Genomic DNA, 15,872 nt, shown 5'->3' with positions numbered 1-15,872 from the left:
TTAACAGAGCTGAGGCTGCAGACGGACCTTAGCCTACACACTGCAGTTGTATCAGCTATGGACATCCATTTTGTTCAGTATCTACAATCTGAGTGTTTCTCTAGCTCCAGGAAGCAGACCCATATACTACCAGTTCTGATCTTAGTTAAAAATAGAATCATTTAAAATGAATTTTAACAGCTAACACATAAAGCATAATTCAAGAATGGCAGTGGATACTGAATTATGCAGTTTTACTACCTGGATGGGCAAACTGAAAACATTCAAATTAATAGCTGTGATATCAATTATAAAAATAGCTCCTAAGAAGCTCCCTTGGCAAAGCAGCTGCAAAATACCTTGAACTCATCTATCCTCAAAAATGAAACAACACAAAGAACAAAGCAGTGACCATATTAGAGCTCTCAGCATCTGCCTTGTGAGGGGAAAATGTGAAAAACAAGGAAAACCTTCAGCCTCTACTGACATCTGATCAAGCAACTTGGTTGTTTTTAAATGCAGAATGAATAGTTGCTGGGGTATAAATACTGGCCTTATTAAAAAAAAAAAAAAAGATACAGAATAAATCCTGAAAGTGTGCGTGCACGTATTCACGTATTTGTATGTATATGCCCAAAGACTTCTCAGAAGGATGTTGTCTGACTCCGCGTGAGTTTGATTTTGTTTATACCAGTGTTATCTCGAAAAGAGGTCAGGCAGGTTTTGTTTGCCTTGCAGAAAACATTTCGCACTCCGGGATGGCGCTTACCTGCTGGGCCTGGTACCTCTGCTGGGCCTGCGACAGATACTGCGCCTGGGGCGGCAGGTGCTGCGGCTGCTGGTTGTAATACGGTTGCTGGCCCTGCTGGCAGTAGCCGCTCACGCCTTGCTGACCATACTGAGGCGGTATCTGTTAGAAGAGACAAGCAGAGCAAATATGTGAGTCGAGACACAGGAGACATGAAGCCGAGCTCAGTTACAGCTGTACTTTAACCAGGCTAGGCGCGATACCCTCAGCTGCAGCCCCGACCCACCTGTCCGACTCTTGTACCCAAGAGTTAATGCAAGCCCTTAGATCCTCTCGCCCGAGCAAGAGGAGCAAGCCGGAGTGCTCTCTGCACAGTTTCCCTTTTCAGGAAGGATTTCTAAGGAAAACTCTATGCTTCTGAACATCACGATCCCATAATGTCCAGTCTCAAAATACAGAGGCAGTTATTTTAAAGTTTGCACTCCATAGGCACACCACTGAGCCAAATCTACCCAGGAATCATTTTGGTACATCGACCCAAAAGCAGAACTGGATAGTACAACTCTAAAATAGACATTGAAAGAGAAATGCCATTTTTCTAGAGCAATAAAATACTAGCTTTTGGTGATTTTTTTAAAATTTTTTTTTGCACAAAACCCTCAGATTTTTAGCTTTTGTGCATACATGTGTGTTTAACCTTTACACAAAAAAAAATAAAGGTTCGGCAGGTTTTTGTCTTTGTCAAGATCAATCTCTTTCTCCTATCCCCACTAAGATAAATCTTTTTATGCAAAATGAAAAGCACACAAAAGAGCACAACATAAACTGTTAAAAAGTCCTATTAACAGACAAATCAGCACATGTATCATACACTAAGAAATCTTCCCTGCACACTGAGAATTTAAGTTATAACCACAATCAAGCCCATTACAATTTATCAGATGAATTTTTCTGTTACAGTTCAGGCGTTAAGCCTTGTATCAATAGACATTGACATTTTCATGAGATATTTTTAAAAATAATAGACTGTAAGTAATCTCCTGATATTGCATCTGTATTGCCTCTATTTTAGATACCTGTTCCCCCCCCCCCCCGACACTGGTATTTATAGCATTTCAGGTGAATGAAATATGCAATATAGGATTTCCCCCCCATCGAGAATGGATCTCCCATTGGTCCTGCACATCTCTGCCCTAAGCAAACGTCTTGGATACCTGAGTGCATCTGAAATGCTTTGATCCCGAAATTGTTCCCACCAAGACTCTGATACTCCGATAAATCTGTTTACTCAACATACAAACACATACCTGTTTTACCTAAAGTTAGCTTATGATATTCACTCAACAATACAGTAATATTTACTAGGCAATAATCACAATATAAAGTCAAATTTTAACATATGTTTAGGTGTTTGGGGTTTCTGTGTTTTTTTGGTTTGTTTGTTTTTAAACCATCACACCTTGATTTGTTACTACTACTTCTGCCAGGAGCTGGTAGTCCTAGTTCTTGTGAACTCCTCACGTCAACACCTCAGCCCCACATCTGCACTTGCTCTCCTTGCTTGCGCATCCATTTCTCAATTTCCTCCATCTCTGGCATTTTTGTATGACCACACTAACTCTTTTTGACAAATACCCTCTTCCTCTGCTGATGTATAAGTGAGCCAGTCAGAATGCAAACTGAAAAGGGTTTCACCAGGCAAACAGACAGCTGGAGTGTGGGGCCTGACAGAGGACCACAAGGTGATTTGCTTGTCAGCTGTAAAGGTCACAAAGCCTGGACTGGTTCCTAGGAAATGTTGAGGATAAACCTATGCTGCGGTCCATCTGGGTCCCAGTAGCACTGGGAAGAGAAGGGAAGAGATGCTGACAGCTAAATATGGGCTACTGGGAAGAGGGTGAGAGAATCTCAATGCTTGGTTGACACGATGATGACTAAGCAAGAAGTCAAGAAAGCAAGAAGGAACTGGAGCACTTCTGGAATAAAGATACTTGTACAGGAGGACAGAGCTCACCTCAACATAGGATCCAGGCTGCTGGTACCTAAGAATCAAGACAGTGGACTTTTAAACTGTAGAGAGGGGTTTAGAAGAACACATGGTTCAAAAGCATGACACTGCTGTTGTAAACGACGACATGGAGACTCTGGGTTATCGAGAAAAGCTGGTCAGAAGAATCAAAGAATGAAGACAGGCACACAGACAGACAGATTGCAGACTAAACAGGGTGACAAGTAGTTAACCCAACAATACATTGCCTTCTACACCAAGAGTGAGAGCAGAAGAGAAACTGGATCACCGGAGCATCAAGCCTCAAACAGAAGCACTAACTGTAGTCCCATGAGAAATCTGGTTAATGGAGGCAACTAGCAGGACACTATTTTGCATCATGCCAGGATACAAATACATAGGGAAGACAGCTGATGACATAGCAATAGCATATACTACAGAGTTAAGAAATTAATTACAACAGAACTCCCCCTCACGAAGCAGTAGAGTTCCAAAAACATGGACTTTGTTCCAAAACCCGAGAGCGAGTGCTCGGGCCTCCAGGCACGGCCGGACTGTGGTGACACTGACAGCAGCACACCGCGAGAGATCAGCAAAGGCAGGGCATAAAGTAGCACTGGGAGACTGCAACTGCTTGCACGTAGACCGAGCAAGTGGAACCCAACACAGGAAGCTCTAACAGCCAGCTAGGAGAAATAAAACCTGAGTGGCAGCATCAAAGCTGGTTAACAACCACCACATGGAAAGCACAGAACCGATATTCGCCACCTCTTAAGAAAGACTTGAGAAGAGCAAAGGGACGTCAGTGTGGCTCATAGCAGGTTTCCAGAAGCAAAAAGGCATCCTTCAATAAGCCATTTGGACACCAGGTCCAAATGTAGAAAACAAAAAAGAATGTAAACTCTGGCACTTCACATGTAATAAGGCAGGCCAGAAGGAGTTGGAGAAACAGCTAGGAAAGCGAATCAAACGAGTAATGAATCATTCCTTCGAACACATCAGGAGCAGGAGGTCTGCCAGAAAGTCTGAAGTGCCAAGTGATGATCAAGGTATAAGAGGAGATTCAGAGAAAATGAGGACATCACAGAGAAGCTTAATGATTTTTTTTTTTCTTCACTAGTGTGCACTGTGGAAAAATCTTGGGAGGTTCCCATGCTGGAGTCCTTCTTTGTGAGGGACTCAAAGAATGTGCCTGAATATGATGAAACTATTCATGGAACAAACTCACAAATGAACAGTACGAAATGCTCAAGACGATACATCCCAGAGGTCTAAACGAATTCAAGAATGAAATAGTTGAATTATGAACGATGGTATGTAACCTCTAACTCAGAGCTGCCTTGGTATGCGAGAACTGAAATATGTTTTTGGTTGTTTTTTTTTTTTAAAGAGAGATTTGAGGAAGTTAAGACTGTAAAGAATTGATGGCTGTACTGGATAAATGAGCACAAGCAAGAATGAAGATGAGAATTACAAACCATCAACACAGCTTTTGCAAGGGAAAAATCCCTCTTGACTTTTTTGATTTATTAGGAAGGGTCAAACACAAAGGTTCCGAGAAATGCTACAAGAATCAAAGGCGTCGAACAGTGTCCATACAAGGAGCATAGCAAGCTAGAACCCTTCAAGTCTGGAAAAGACACCGGGAAATGAGAATATGATAGAAAGCTAACAATCATCATGTCCAGCGCAACAACCAGAAGGCATTAAATGAAGCTGGTAGAAGTAAACTTCACAACAAGACACAGGCAGGGTCTCCAGTAGCAGGCGTTTGAAACTCCTTGCCAAACAGTGTTTTGAAGACTGAAAGTTCACATGGGCTCAAGCAAAGACTGGACAATTTCAGAGAAGATATATCCTCTGAGGGTTACCAAATATACAGAGCCACATCTGGCTCAGAAAGTCTCTGAGCTGAAAACAGCTGGAGGCTTGAAGAGCACTGGGGGAAGTATCATATGCTTGCTTTGCTCTGACTCTTCTCTAGGCATCCAATTAGAGCTTCTGCTGGAGACGGGATACAGGGCTACATGAAACCTTCATCTGACCCAGCGCGGCCATCCCTGTGTCCTAATCGTCCCTTTGCAATACGTGTTTGTCTCCCTTGAGAAAGCAAGGGAGCTTGGGCCTGCAAGACACCTCGGTAACAAATTAAGTAATCTGAAGAGGCAATAACGCCTTTATTGCCAGAAGCTGGGAGGTTGCTCCAAGTCCTTAAACGTTACCCCTGCTTCCAGACAGTGGTGCGAAAGAGGGTACTGGGCTCTTCTGACCTTATGTATCAGTTATTTACGTCAGAATTTTCCTCCTTCTCTCAACCCAAGCTGTTTAGAGAGGAAAACAAGAAAAAAGCACAAACAAGACCCACCCCCCCCCCCAATAATCTTGACATTACATGTACTTTTAGATGTCGTACATACAGTGCAGCGACCCATCACAGCTGCCTTAGTAGAAGGCTCAGTATAATTTCTGTGGCTATTTAAATAAATAACAAACAACAACATGCAAATTAATCCTCCTGCTTTACTGATGTGGATCACAGGATACCGCTTATGGACAAATGTTTATTAAACAGCATATAAAAAAGCTTAATTAAAATCTCCCCAGAACAAAACAAATCTGAAGCCAATTACTTACAATGCCTGGAGTGAATGACCCAAGCATCATCTTTCTTCTTAAAGTAATTGTTCCCTCCCTTTCTCCCTTCCACCCACGCTCTTTGTGGCCTACACAACACAGGTGACCAGCGTTTGGGAAACTTCAGCATGCCTGTGGCAGCACATATGTTCTTGGGACAGTACAGCAAGAACAGATCCCAGTTTCAATCTATTTCTAGGCAAGCACAGAAGCTGTAATAATTGCTTCGCCTCCTATCTGACTTGCACAGTACCAACAGCATTATTTGGGGAGAAGTATGACTGACCATCAGTGATTAAGCCACTCTGACTGCAAAGAAAGAAAGGAGGAGAATAAAAGAGGAACAAAATTGGCAGCCAGAATGAAGAGGTGGGAGAAATCCAATTAAACCCATAACTTAGCCCATTATCTTTAATTCTTGCTTGAACAAGGGGTCTTGTGGCAGACATTCTTTGTCCAAGTAATACCTTGATAGTAATGGAAGTTTTAAGCAATTTTTTGCATGCATAATCCATAACTGATGTCAAAGGAGAAGGATGATTAGACAGCATTACAGTCATTATAATAATTTTTTAAAATTAAAATGCAACAGAATTAGTGTGATAGCACAGGTACACTAATAATAACAGCAATACGCAGCTACTACACTCTTTAATCATCCTAATGGGTAGACCTAGTCAATAATGGAAGAAACTTTACATGTTCCCTAACACAAAAAGCTCTGCCAAGCCACTTTGGGACCTATCTGAACATCTCAGTCACCATGAGATGCTCACAGCAAGGAAAGGGTCCTGGCAACACTGGCTGGCCATTGCTTCTATTAGACTGCATGCAGTCTATTCGGTGCCCAGAAACGTAGACAGATCCTGCATAACTTCACTAGCAGGCAACAGCACGGTTCAGAAGTTTGATCCATACTGTCATAATATAAAAATCCCCAAAAGGGGTGTGTTTGGCCTGATTAGCATTAAGCCACATTTCCAAACAGATAACTCCAATGGCAGGGCTGACAGTCAGAGAGAAGGGTGACACTACTTGATGCAATGACCTACTTTGCTGAGAAACAGGGAAATAGATCCAAACATTGTGAAATAAGTACTGTTTTCAGAAAAGTAATCATCAGTAACATTCCACTTTCCTAGCAACTATAACACCGTAATTACATAGAAATTAAAATACAAAATGTATAGCGATTGGAATTCCCCGCGGGGAAAAAAACACCTGGTAATTCACTCGAGGAGTTAAAACAGTACATTCTTGCAGTCAGCAAATGCTATATCCAAATTTAATCCTAATTATTTTAATTTTACAGGGGTAACTTCAGTATTAACCGTAAAGAAAGTTGTCACACAGTTCCCACCAAACCCTCAGAAAATCACCAGTTTTATGTGAAACATTTACTCCTTCAATCTTACACTTCCAAAGCCATAACTCCGCCAAAACAAAAGTATTTTCCCCACACATTCAAATCACGCATTTCTCCATACACTTGATTAGAAAATTTTATGGGAAAGTTATCACTCTCTTTCACTTATAAAGATTCAGCTCATATCTAGAACTTTCAAGTTCACATAAGCACAGGTCTTCAGCAGTACCTTTAGCTGCAGTACAGTAAGAGGAAAGCGTAGCATGCTTGCAGCACAGGAAAACCCTTCAGCATACATTCAGTGGCAATAGAGACTGTTACAGCGATTTGAGAAAGGGGACCATGGTATAATAACTATGTCAAACCCCAGTGTGCTCGTGCACATACAGTCCTAACGAAAGCTACAAATCCTTCTCACAATGGCAAAAAAATCTAAAAGGAAATCAAGTAAAAGCTCTGTGTTAACGCCAAGACTATTAATCAGAAGTAAATCAGAAATCCTGATGCTAAGGCATCTTATTCATACATTCTATAAATTCTATTACTACTTATCGCTTACATCTTTGACCTTTTGACAATACACTGGTCACAACGTTCACTGATGTTACTGTCTTTCCTAGACTGCTTGCCTTTACACTGAAGCGTGAACTTCAAAATCTTATTAAGAGCCTTTAAAATGTTAACATTGGGCTCAATGTTGGCCTACCCTGACCCAGAGCCACAAAGGAAAGGGGTAGGAGGCATGTTTCTATGCCGCAGCACAACAATCCTGATTCCAGAACGTGCAAGGGAGCAGATTTTGCAGAGTCATTAAATGTACGTCTATGTTGAAGACTGCAGTGCAGCACACCGATCTGCAAACCAGCTCAGATACTGGAAGAAGCCCACACCAAAAGCCATGCTAGGCTAATTTGCCTTGCTCTGTAGAAGGGTGAACTAGGTCACGCGTAGATCCACGCTCTTGTAGACAGGATGCTTCTTGTACACAAGCCAGTTCATTTAAAAAGGTAGCTCAAATATCTCCACAATACGCTGCAGTCTGCAATGCAGTCATCGCCTGTACTACTGTAATGTGCAGGACAGAAAGGACAGGACTTCAAACACATGTCTACAGACCCCTTTTCCTCAAAGGGTGCGCAGCAGCATGATTACACTACCTGTCAGAGCAATGTATACGGCATCAAATATGTACCTGTCACGAGGTGCTCTCTATATACTGCCTTTTACTGTAGCTTAAATCAAAGCAACACGAGCTAACCCATTATTAGTACAGGCAATTTTCCTCTCTTTCAAAAAAAAGAGAAACTATAAAAAAATAGAATGTAAAAAACTACTAAGATTACATGATTAAAAAACTCTCCAGTCAGAAAATATAGATGTTAAGGTTCCAAAAGTAACATTAACTGAGCCATGTTGCACATATATAGCACCTTCTATTTCTGATTTATGTTGTCAAAGGCATTTCATAAAATATAGAGGATGTGAAATGTGGCTCAGTTAATGTGGCTGCTAGAATCTTATCATTTATGTTTTCTGACTTCTTAGCTATGCAGCCTTCACATCTTATTAACATAGTTTTTTGCATAGACTGTAGTATGGAATAGTACTTATGTTTTATGTATTGACATATTTTTGATGTACTGAGATTTTGAATAAGTTTGCTATTCTTCATGATAAGAGCCAAATAAATAAAGACTACCACCACAAAATAGTCAATCATTTATAAGGAAAAGCAATATCTCTCCTTCCAAAAAAGAACACTTTGATTCCCTTGTCAGAAATTGATGAAAACTACCTCTGCTGTAAATGCTAAATCTATGCCAATATCACAACCACCTCCTACTCCCACCTTCCCCCAAAAGCAGCAAACAAACAAAAATAAAAAAAAAAATGCATGTTTTAGATGAGCTAAAATTAGTTTCAAGGGAGAGGTAAACAGCTGAGTCTAAAACAATAGGAAGAAATTTTTCCCACACAAGAGCCTGATATTGCTGATTTGTACACTGCATTACAGTTTGTACTAATGCAACATTCGGTCCTTTTTGTAAAGGAAGGGATGAAAATAAGATAATTTCTAGTAACAGTATTCCATACTGTCATACCCATCCCCTCAGACCAATTCCATAGAGAATATTGAAACTTTGCAGGTTTTTTTTTTTTTTCAGAAGAGCTATTTTGATATATTGTATTAAAAATAGAGAGAAATCACAGTGCCTATATATACACACACACTTAAATGAGTCACATATCTATTCTTATCCTCTGCCTTCCTCTTTTTCCTTTTTCTTTTTTTTTTTTTTAACAATCAAAACAATTAAAAGGGATCATGTTATCTGCTTAAGTACTTGATTTTCATTTTTCAAACCAATTTAAAAAAAGCACATCGCAACTGCCACAAACAATGCCAGCTCTTCCTAATTCCTATGGTGTCCCCAATGGTTGGTGCTTCATTAAAAAGCATACAAGAAGTCTCATCCCTCACAGCATTAATAGCATGAAACCCACCAATGAAACGACAGCCATCAACTGAAGAAAAATGCAAAAGCTTGTATTTAACCTGACTTGTAATCATTTAAAAAATAATTTATTAAAGGGAATTTATTGTGCATCTACAAATAGACTATAAAACAATCTTAGGTCCCCAAATCTTGCATCTACCATTTATTCTCCGGGGAACAGAGTGCCAACAGTTCTGACCACTATTTCTCATATGATGGTTAAAGAAATTGGTTATAAAAATACACACGCTAACATTTTTCTTCAGACAAGCTTTGCAGTGCCATTCAAACCTTCTAAAGCAAGGAACACAAATGAGAGGTATGGGTTGAGTTTGAATAGCAGGTAATCTAACTGCATGAGTAATGCTCCATTTTTATGTATTTATACACAGAAAGACTCGCAACACTTAAGTACTGGAGACTCAAAAATCCCTTTCACTCTGCATCTCTTCTGGCATACGATCTTGGTAGCTGGAAGAAATGCAAATATTATTATTTAATTGCAGTAGCGGGAAAAGGAAAAATGCACACACACACCCTGTTTACCATTGCTTACCCAGTATCTTGCACATCCTTGAGTTTTCTTTCTTTCTTCCAGTCTCTTTCAAGACGGAAGGTGAATGCTTTCTAATTCATTCATACACTTTTCCAAAGATATCATTCTTGATGAATACTGTCCTTACTATATCTAAGTTCAATGGCTTTCAGAGCTAAATCACCTGGGATCATTTACAGAGCCCTTCACTATACCTCTTAAAAACAGCAAGAGATGAATATAAAATATTTTCTACAGGGAATAGTGCTGTGTAATCTTCAGCAGCCCGTGCCCTTCTTCTCCTCCTACCCAAACTTCCTGAGTTTTGCTAGATTATGGAGTTCCAGAGACCTTCACAATGCATGCACTCTCTCTCTTATGGCTGTTTATCTTCTACTTTCTTATTTATTGCTCTTTCCACACCCCCACCACACCCCTGTCCACTTGAGTTCACCTGTGGTGATGGATGTGCTTGCTTATGCGTTCTAGCGCCTCACTTTTGATATTACAGAACTGCAGTTGCCACTCTTCCATCCTCTTGGGGCTCCAAGGCCTTTGAGAAATATGGTGAAAGGAAAAAACGGCAGACCCTTTGTGGGAAATTAGCATGCTGGGGTGCCTCTCTCGAGCGCCTGTACGCGAACGCATGCAGCATGTGGAATAAGATGACAAGTTTGAGATCTGGGTGCAGCTGCAGAGCTATGATCCTGCTGGGATCATGGAGACACGGGGGTATGGCTCCCACAGCTGAAGTGCTGCAATGGAGGGATACAGGCTTTTAAGGAACGACAGGATGGGAAGATGAGGAAAAGGAGCGGTCCTTTATATGAAAGAACAGCTAGAATGTATGGAGCTCTATCTGGGGATACATCATGAGGGGTAAAGACTGAAGATCAGACCAGCATGGGCAAAAATGGGTGGACATCTGCTGTAGGCCACCTGGCCAGGAAGACACACAGCTAGAAGCAGTCCCACGTTCAGAAGCCCCAGCCCTCATTGGGACGGGGGGGGGGGCTTCAAAAACCCCAGCATCTGCTGGAGGGACAGCACAGCGGGGCATAAGCAATCCAGGAGGTTCCTGTACAGCGTCGATGGCAACGTCCAGACAACAAGGAGAGGTGCTCTGCTAGACCTCATCCTCACAAACAAGGAGGAGCTTGTTGGTGATGTGAAGGTTGAAGGCTGCCTTACAATAGTCATGAGACAGTGGAGTTCAGGATCCTGAGAAGATGGAGGAGGACTGAAAAAGAATGATCACAACCCTCCGGGAGACTTCAGGAGAGCTGACTTTGTTCTCCTGAAGAATCTGTTTGGAAGAATCCCATTTGACTGTGGAGGTGAAGAGGGGCCCAAGAAACCTGGTTGACAGGCTGACAAAGTTCAACAACAAGGAAGTGTAAAACCACACCTGGGGAGGAATAGCCTCAGGCATCAGTAAACACTGGAGGCCAGTCAGGTGGAAAGCAGCTTTCAGAAAAGGATCTGGGGGTCCTAGTGGACAACAAGGTGAATATGAGCCACTTATGTGCCCCTGGGGCAAAAACTGTGAATGCACTCCCAGGCTGCATTAGAAGGAGTGCTGCCCGCAGGCCAAGGAAGGTCATCCATCTGCTCATCAGTGGTGAGGCCACACCACTTTTGGGCTCCTCAGTACAAGAGAGAGCTACCAGAGAGAACCCAACAAAGGCCTACAGAAATATTTAAGGGACTGGAGCATCTCTCCTATGAGGAAAGGCTGAGAGCTGGGACTGTTCAGCCCAGAGAACAGGGGAATCTATCTCCAGGTATATAAATACCTGAAGGTAAGGTGCAAAGTAGTCAGAGCCAGGCTCTTTTCAGTGGTGCCCAGTGCCACGACAAGAGGCAGTGGGCACAAATAAATACAGGAGGTTGTCTGAACATTAGGAAACATCTTTTTATTGCACTGGAGCAGGCTGTCCAGAAAGGTTGAGAGTCTCCATCCTTAGACATACTCAAAAGCCACCGGGACATGGACCTGAGCAACCTGCTCTGAGCGACCCTGCAGGGCAGTTTGACCAGAGATCCCTTCCAGTCTCAACCGTTCCGAGATTCTGTGACTTAATAATGTCAAGCTGCTCTAAACATACCTCAATTTAGAGTCTTTGTGCAAAGTTAACAGGCAAGGGACACATCCAGTTTCTGTTGATCTCTGACAAGATCTCCACGTCTGGATTAGCTCTGCCTCCTGGGCCAGGCTCTGAACCAGCACAGCAGTAGGTTGGTGTTATGCAAGCAAGTCATTGCCAGTTCTAGTCCTCCATTTTTCTAAGGGATATCACACTTCTAATCACAAAAAACTTGCTATGTACATGCACTAGGAGAGCAGATTTACAGCTCTTTGTGTTCTCATTATGGATTTCAAACCCCAAATAGTGTCCACAGCACAAAAGGTCAACGCAAAAGGAACAGGCATAACCTCTCACAGCTATCATCCGGTTTCAGCAATTTCTGTGACAAATTTAGTCATTTGTACAGTCCAAACTCGGCTAGTTTCCTCTGCTAAAGCAAGATCAAAATCATACTTTTTATCTGGACACTAAAAATTCCCCACAGCAAGGAATTCTGAGGCAAACAGAATGATCGGGTGAACCAACTGGAAAAGAGAATTTGATTACGTCTCTACCAGCCCAGCATAACTCTATGCTGGATGATAAAGTAACTGCCTGAGATCCAGAACCAATTCCCATGGTAAAGTCCCTCAATGCTAACATTCCTACAAAAAAAAAAAAAAAAGCAGCCCTACCCCAAACTCTTCATCTTTAGAACAACATCAGCAATTAAAAAAAAAAAAAGAAAATATGTAAGTTTTCTCTGCGCTGGCTTCTCTCTCCCTTTCTCTATTCAGAACAGGAAAAAAAAAAAGTCAGCCTCTTAAATAAGATCACTTACATAATCGGCCAAACACTACATGTTACAACTATAATATAGTTATGACTTCAAATATTGCTGCAAGTATTTTTAAGAAAAATTTCAAACCCCTCCCTATACTCGCAGAGTTTAGATATTTGAATTATTCCACTTCTCTTATTTAATTTGACCTATTACTTAGCACTGGAAAACATCAAAAGATCCCTGACAGAAACATCAAAGACATCAATCTTATAAATTCATAGTTGAAACCATATAGCACATAATAATTCCTTAAATAATTACATTTTTATTATACTCAGGCTAAGATGATTATTGTAAATTATTCCTCATATTGGTTACCACAAGTAAGTCTTAGAAACATCTGCTAAATATAAGTATCTGAATACTGATAATGCAATTCATGTAACATTATCCTCAAAATAGAACAGAAGAACAAGCAAGCCACTTTATAGTTATAACATCACTCACTAAAAATGACCTGTCCTGATTAATTTAAAATAGCCCACTTGAAAACTTATGTAGAATCAAAGACCAAGTTCATTCAGTCAGTCTGCCACCCTAATAATTTTTTTGTTGTTCTTGTTAAATTAACCCCAACCCATATATGTGCTTCATCAGACAATCTTTATAATACCTACTATTCTTTCAAGGCATTCAAGAATTTCCACTGTATCTATGTGTGCTCCTTCCCTTTCTTGGAAGCTTAAAACCCCAACAAGTCTGGTCATTTCAGGCTACTATCTGAATATCTTTTTTTTTTTTTTTAAAGCATTCACAAAACAAATTCTTAGACTCAGAGTAAAATGCTTCCTTCTCATTTATGTCCAGACTGAAGTCATATCTATCTGTACGCAAAATTAACACACAAGTGTATAATTGTAGTTTTATGTTCAAGTGCCCCAATTATGCACTTTAAAACACTTAAAAGGATCTATCAGGAGCATTCAATACTTCCAAACTGTAAAGTCTGTAAGAGTGTCTTCTGTCAAAACAGCTGCATTAAGGGGAAATCTTTCAGTTAAAAACAAAGAAACCAAATCAACTTTGGCTTTTTACTCAAAGACATCCAGATTGTAAGGAACGGTGGGAGCTGTCTGGTTCGATGTATTTCACCAGAAGTAACAGTCAAGCAGGAAACAGAGTAGTTCATCTTACTTTCGTATAATAAAGGTGTCCCAGGTAGCCTTTGTCTTATACTGCTAAATACAAAAGAGACCCAGACTTAAGCTTGTTCAGAAAGGTGATTAAGGATGTCTGCGCTGTACAAGTGAGGACCCTACACCTTCCTCATTTCACTCCCAAAATAATCCCAACTCCTCCCTCACCCCACACTTTGAATATTCAGTCCTCGGCATTCTCACTTCTCATTACAGAATACTGCTAAGAGACTCCCTTTTCCAAAAAAGCTGCATGAGGAGACTGTCAATATTATTTTTTTTGTTACATAAATGTATTTCCACACGTGTGGTAAAGAAGGGAAATCTATGTTAACTCATCTGAATTTGCACTGAAATGCACTGCAAGCGCTCACATGATGTGCTACGGTTTTTCTCCCAGTTTAGTCATTAAAATGTAGTTTCTTCTGTTGTTCAGTTTATTAGAATAATTCTAGTTTTTTTGTTTGTTTTGCTTTTAAACAAATTCACATGGAGATAGAGGAAAATAAGGACGACAACATTATTTAGTTGTTTCCTATGACAAACCCATTATCAAGATCTTAGTAAGAAAGAGATGGGAAAATTAGAAATGGGAAAACTTGTAAGCATAACAATCTAGACAATTCATTGCATTAAAGAGCAGCATACAAAGAAAAGTGCTTCAGGCTGATTCAAGGACGAATATGGAGTTATGCCATGCAGCAAACACTTTCCTCAATGAAATCAACAAAACATACATGGTAACCTACGGTGAAAAAATGCAATGCTCTGTGCAAATCATTCGAGAGGGGCATGTAATCATTTCTTGTGGACCACCAAGGAGCTGAGGAGAGCCTATTCAGAGGCCGGTCCTCCAAGAGACAGCAAGCACCAGTGAAAATAGCAGTTGCTGTTGCAGTACTTCAGAGGGCCGACAGAGCGCTAAGCTCTTCCAACGGCATTGGAAAAAGCTCATGTTCTCAGGAGGAAGCCATTCTAAGCTATAGCCCAGGAAACAGGTGGGTGTGAAATGCCCCTGAGCTCCTCACCCACCCCACAGAGTGGGTTCCTGCCCCGGGAATGCGCAGTGCCCACCTCTGCGCCCTGGGTCTGGAGAAGGACGGCATCTCCTGACAGCAGGCGCCACAAAAAGCAGGACTCTCTCTTCTGGGAAGACAGCAGGATACATGCAGTGGGGGGCTGCCCCCCTTTTGTAGAGGGTTTCAGAGGCTAAAGCACCGAGACACCCGGTCTACAGCGCCATGCCAATCTTACTGCAGCTCCAGAGGCCCTGCTGCCTTCTCTCTTCTCCCAGCCTGTCAGCTCCCCATGGCTGGTCCCAAAAACTGTCTGATCCTCTACCAAGCCTTTCTACCCCACTGAAATAGCAGAAAGTTAACGAACAGCCTCCTGCTGGCTCAGTGCACAGAAACAACTCAACATAGCCAGATGAGCCCAGAGGCAACAAAAGGGAAGTGGCACTGCAGCTACCACTTGGGTTGGCTTTGCCAGCTATTGAACTGCAGGGTCCTTGGTTTTGGTTTTCCTGGGCTCTCCTCATCCTGTGAATTCAAATCCACCATTTCCACTTTGCTAAAAAGCGCAGCATACACAAGCTAACAGCTCCCAGCTCCCCAGAGGAGTGATACAGGTGTCACAAGAACACTGCAAGCCCAAAGCGAAGCTGCAAGAGAAACCCTTCTCTTTGGCTTTCAGGGAGGACATTGGCTTTTCAGGCCTCCTCAGCTCAGACACTGACATCCAGCCATAAAATGTAACCCATTTTATGCAGCAAAGCAGTCACTGCAGCTCTCACCAAGGATGGCACCCAAGGGGAGGGACACACACACACACACACACCTCTCTCTCCTCTCATGCCTTGCAGGAAGCAGAAACAAACAATTAATGCATTCCATGGACATTTTTATAAGGAAAATAAAGTTGATTTTTTTTTTTTAATGCAAATGGACAATACCTGTTTTGATTGGGTTTTGAATATTACTAGGTCAGTGATCACTGTTGTATGTCGGTAGTTTGATGCTGAAGTCTCCCATTTGGTTTGGCAAGTCTTTCTCT

At 41.5% G+C, this 15,872-nt stretch overlaps 1 protein-coding gene across 1 annotated transcript in view; it reads right to left on the bottom strand.

Moving 5' to 3' along the window:
* ARID1B (AT-rich interaction domain 1B) overlaps nucleotides 1-15,872 on the bottom strand; it is a 326,604-nt gene that overhangs the window by 244,808 nt on the left and 65,924 nt on the right. Inside the window, 1 exon segment of the mRNA XM_066994218.1 lies at nucleotides 749-889. Within this exon segment, the coding sequence (XP_066850319.1) occupies nucleotides 749-889 (141 nt within the window).

The sequence above is a fragment of the Anser cygnoides genome, chromosome 3 (genome assembly GCF_040182565.1).
Source record: "Anser cygnoides isolate HZ-2024a breed goose chromosome 3, Taihu_goose_T2T_genome, whole genome shotgun sequence".
Classification (NCBI taxonomy): domain Eukaryota; kingdom Metazoa; phylum Chordata; class Aves; order Anseriformes; family Anatidae; genus Anser; species Anser cygnoides.
The sequence above is the reverse complement of the archived record's forward strand: the minus strand, read 5'-3'. Positions and strand labels throughout refer to the sequence as shown.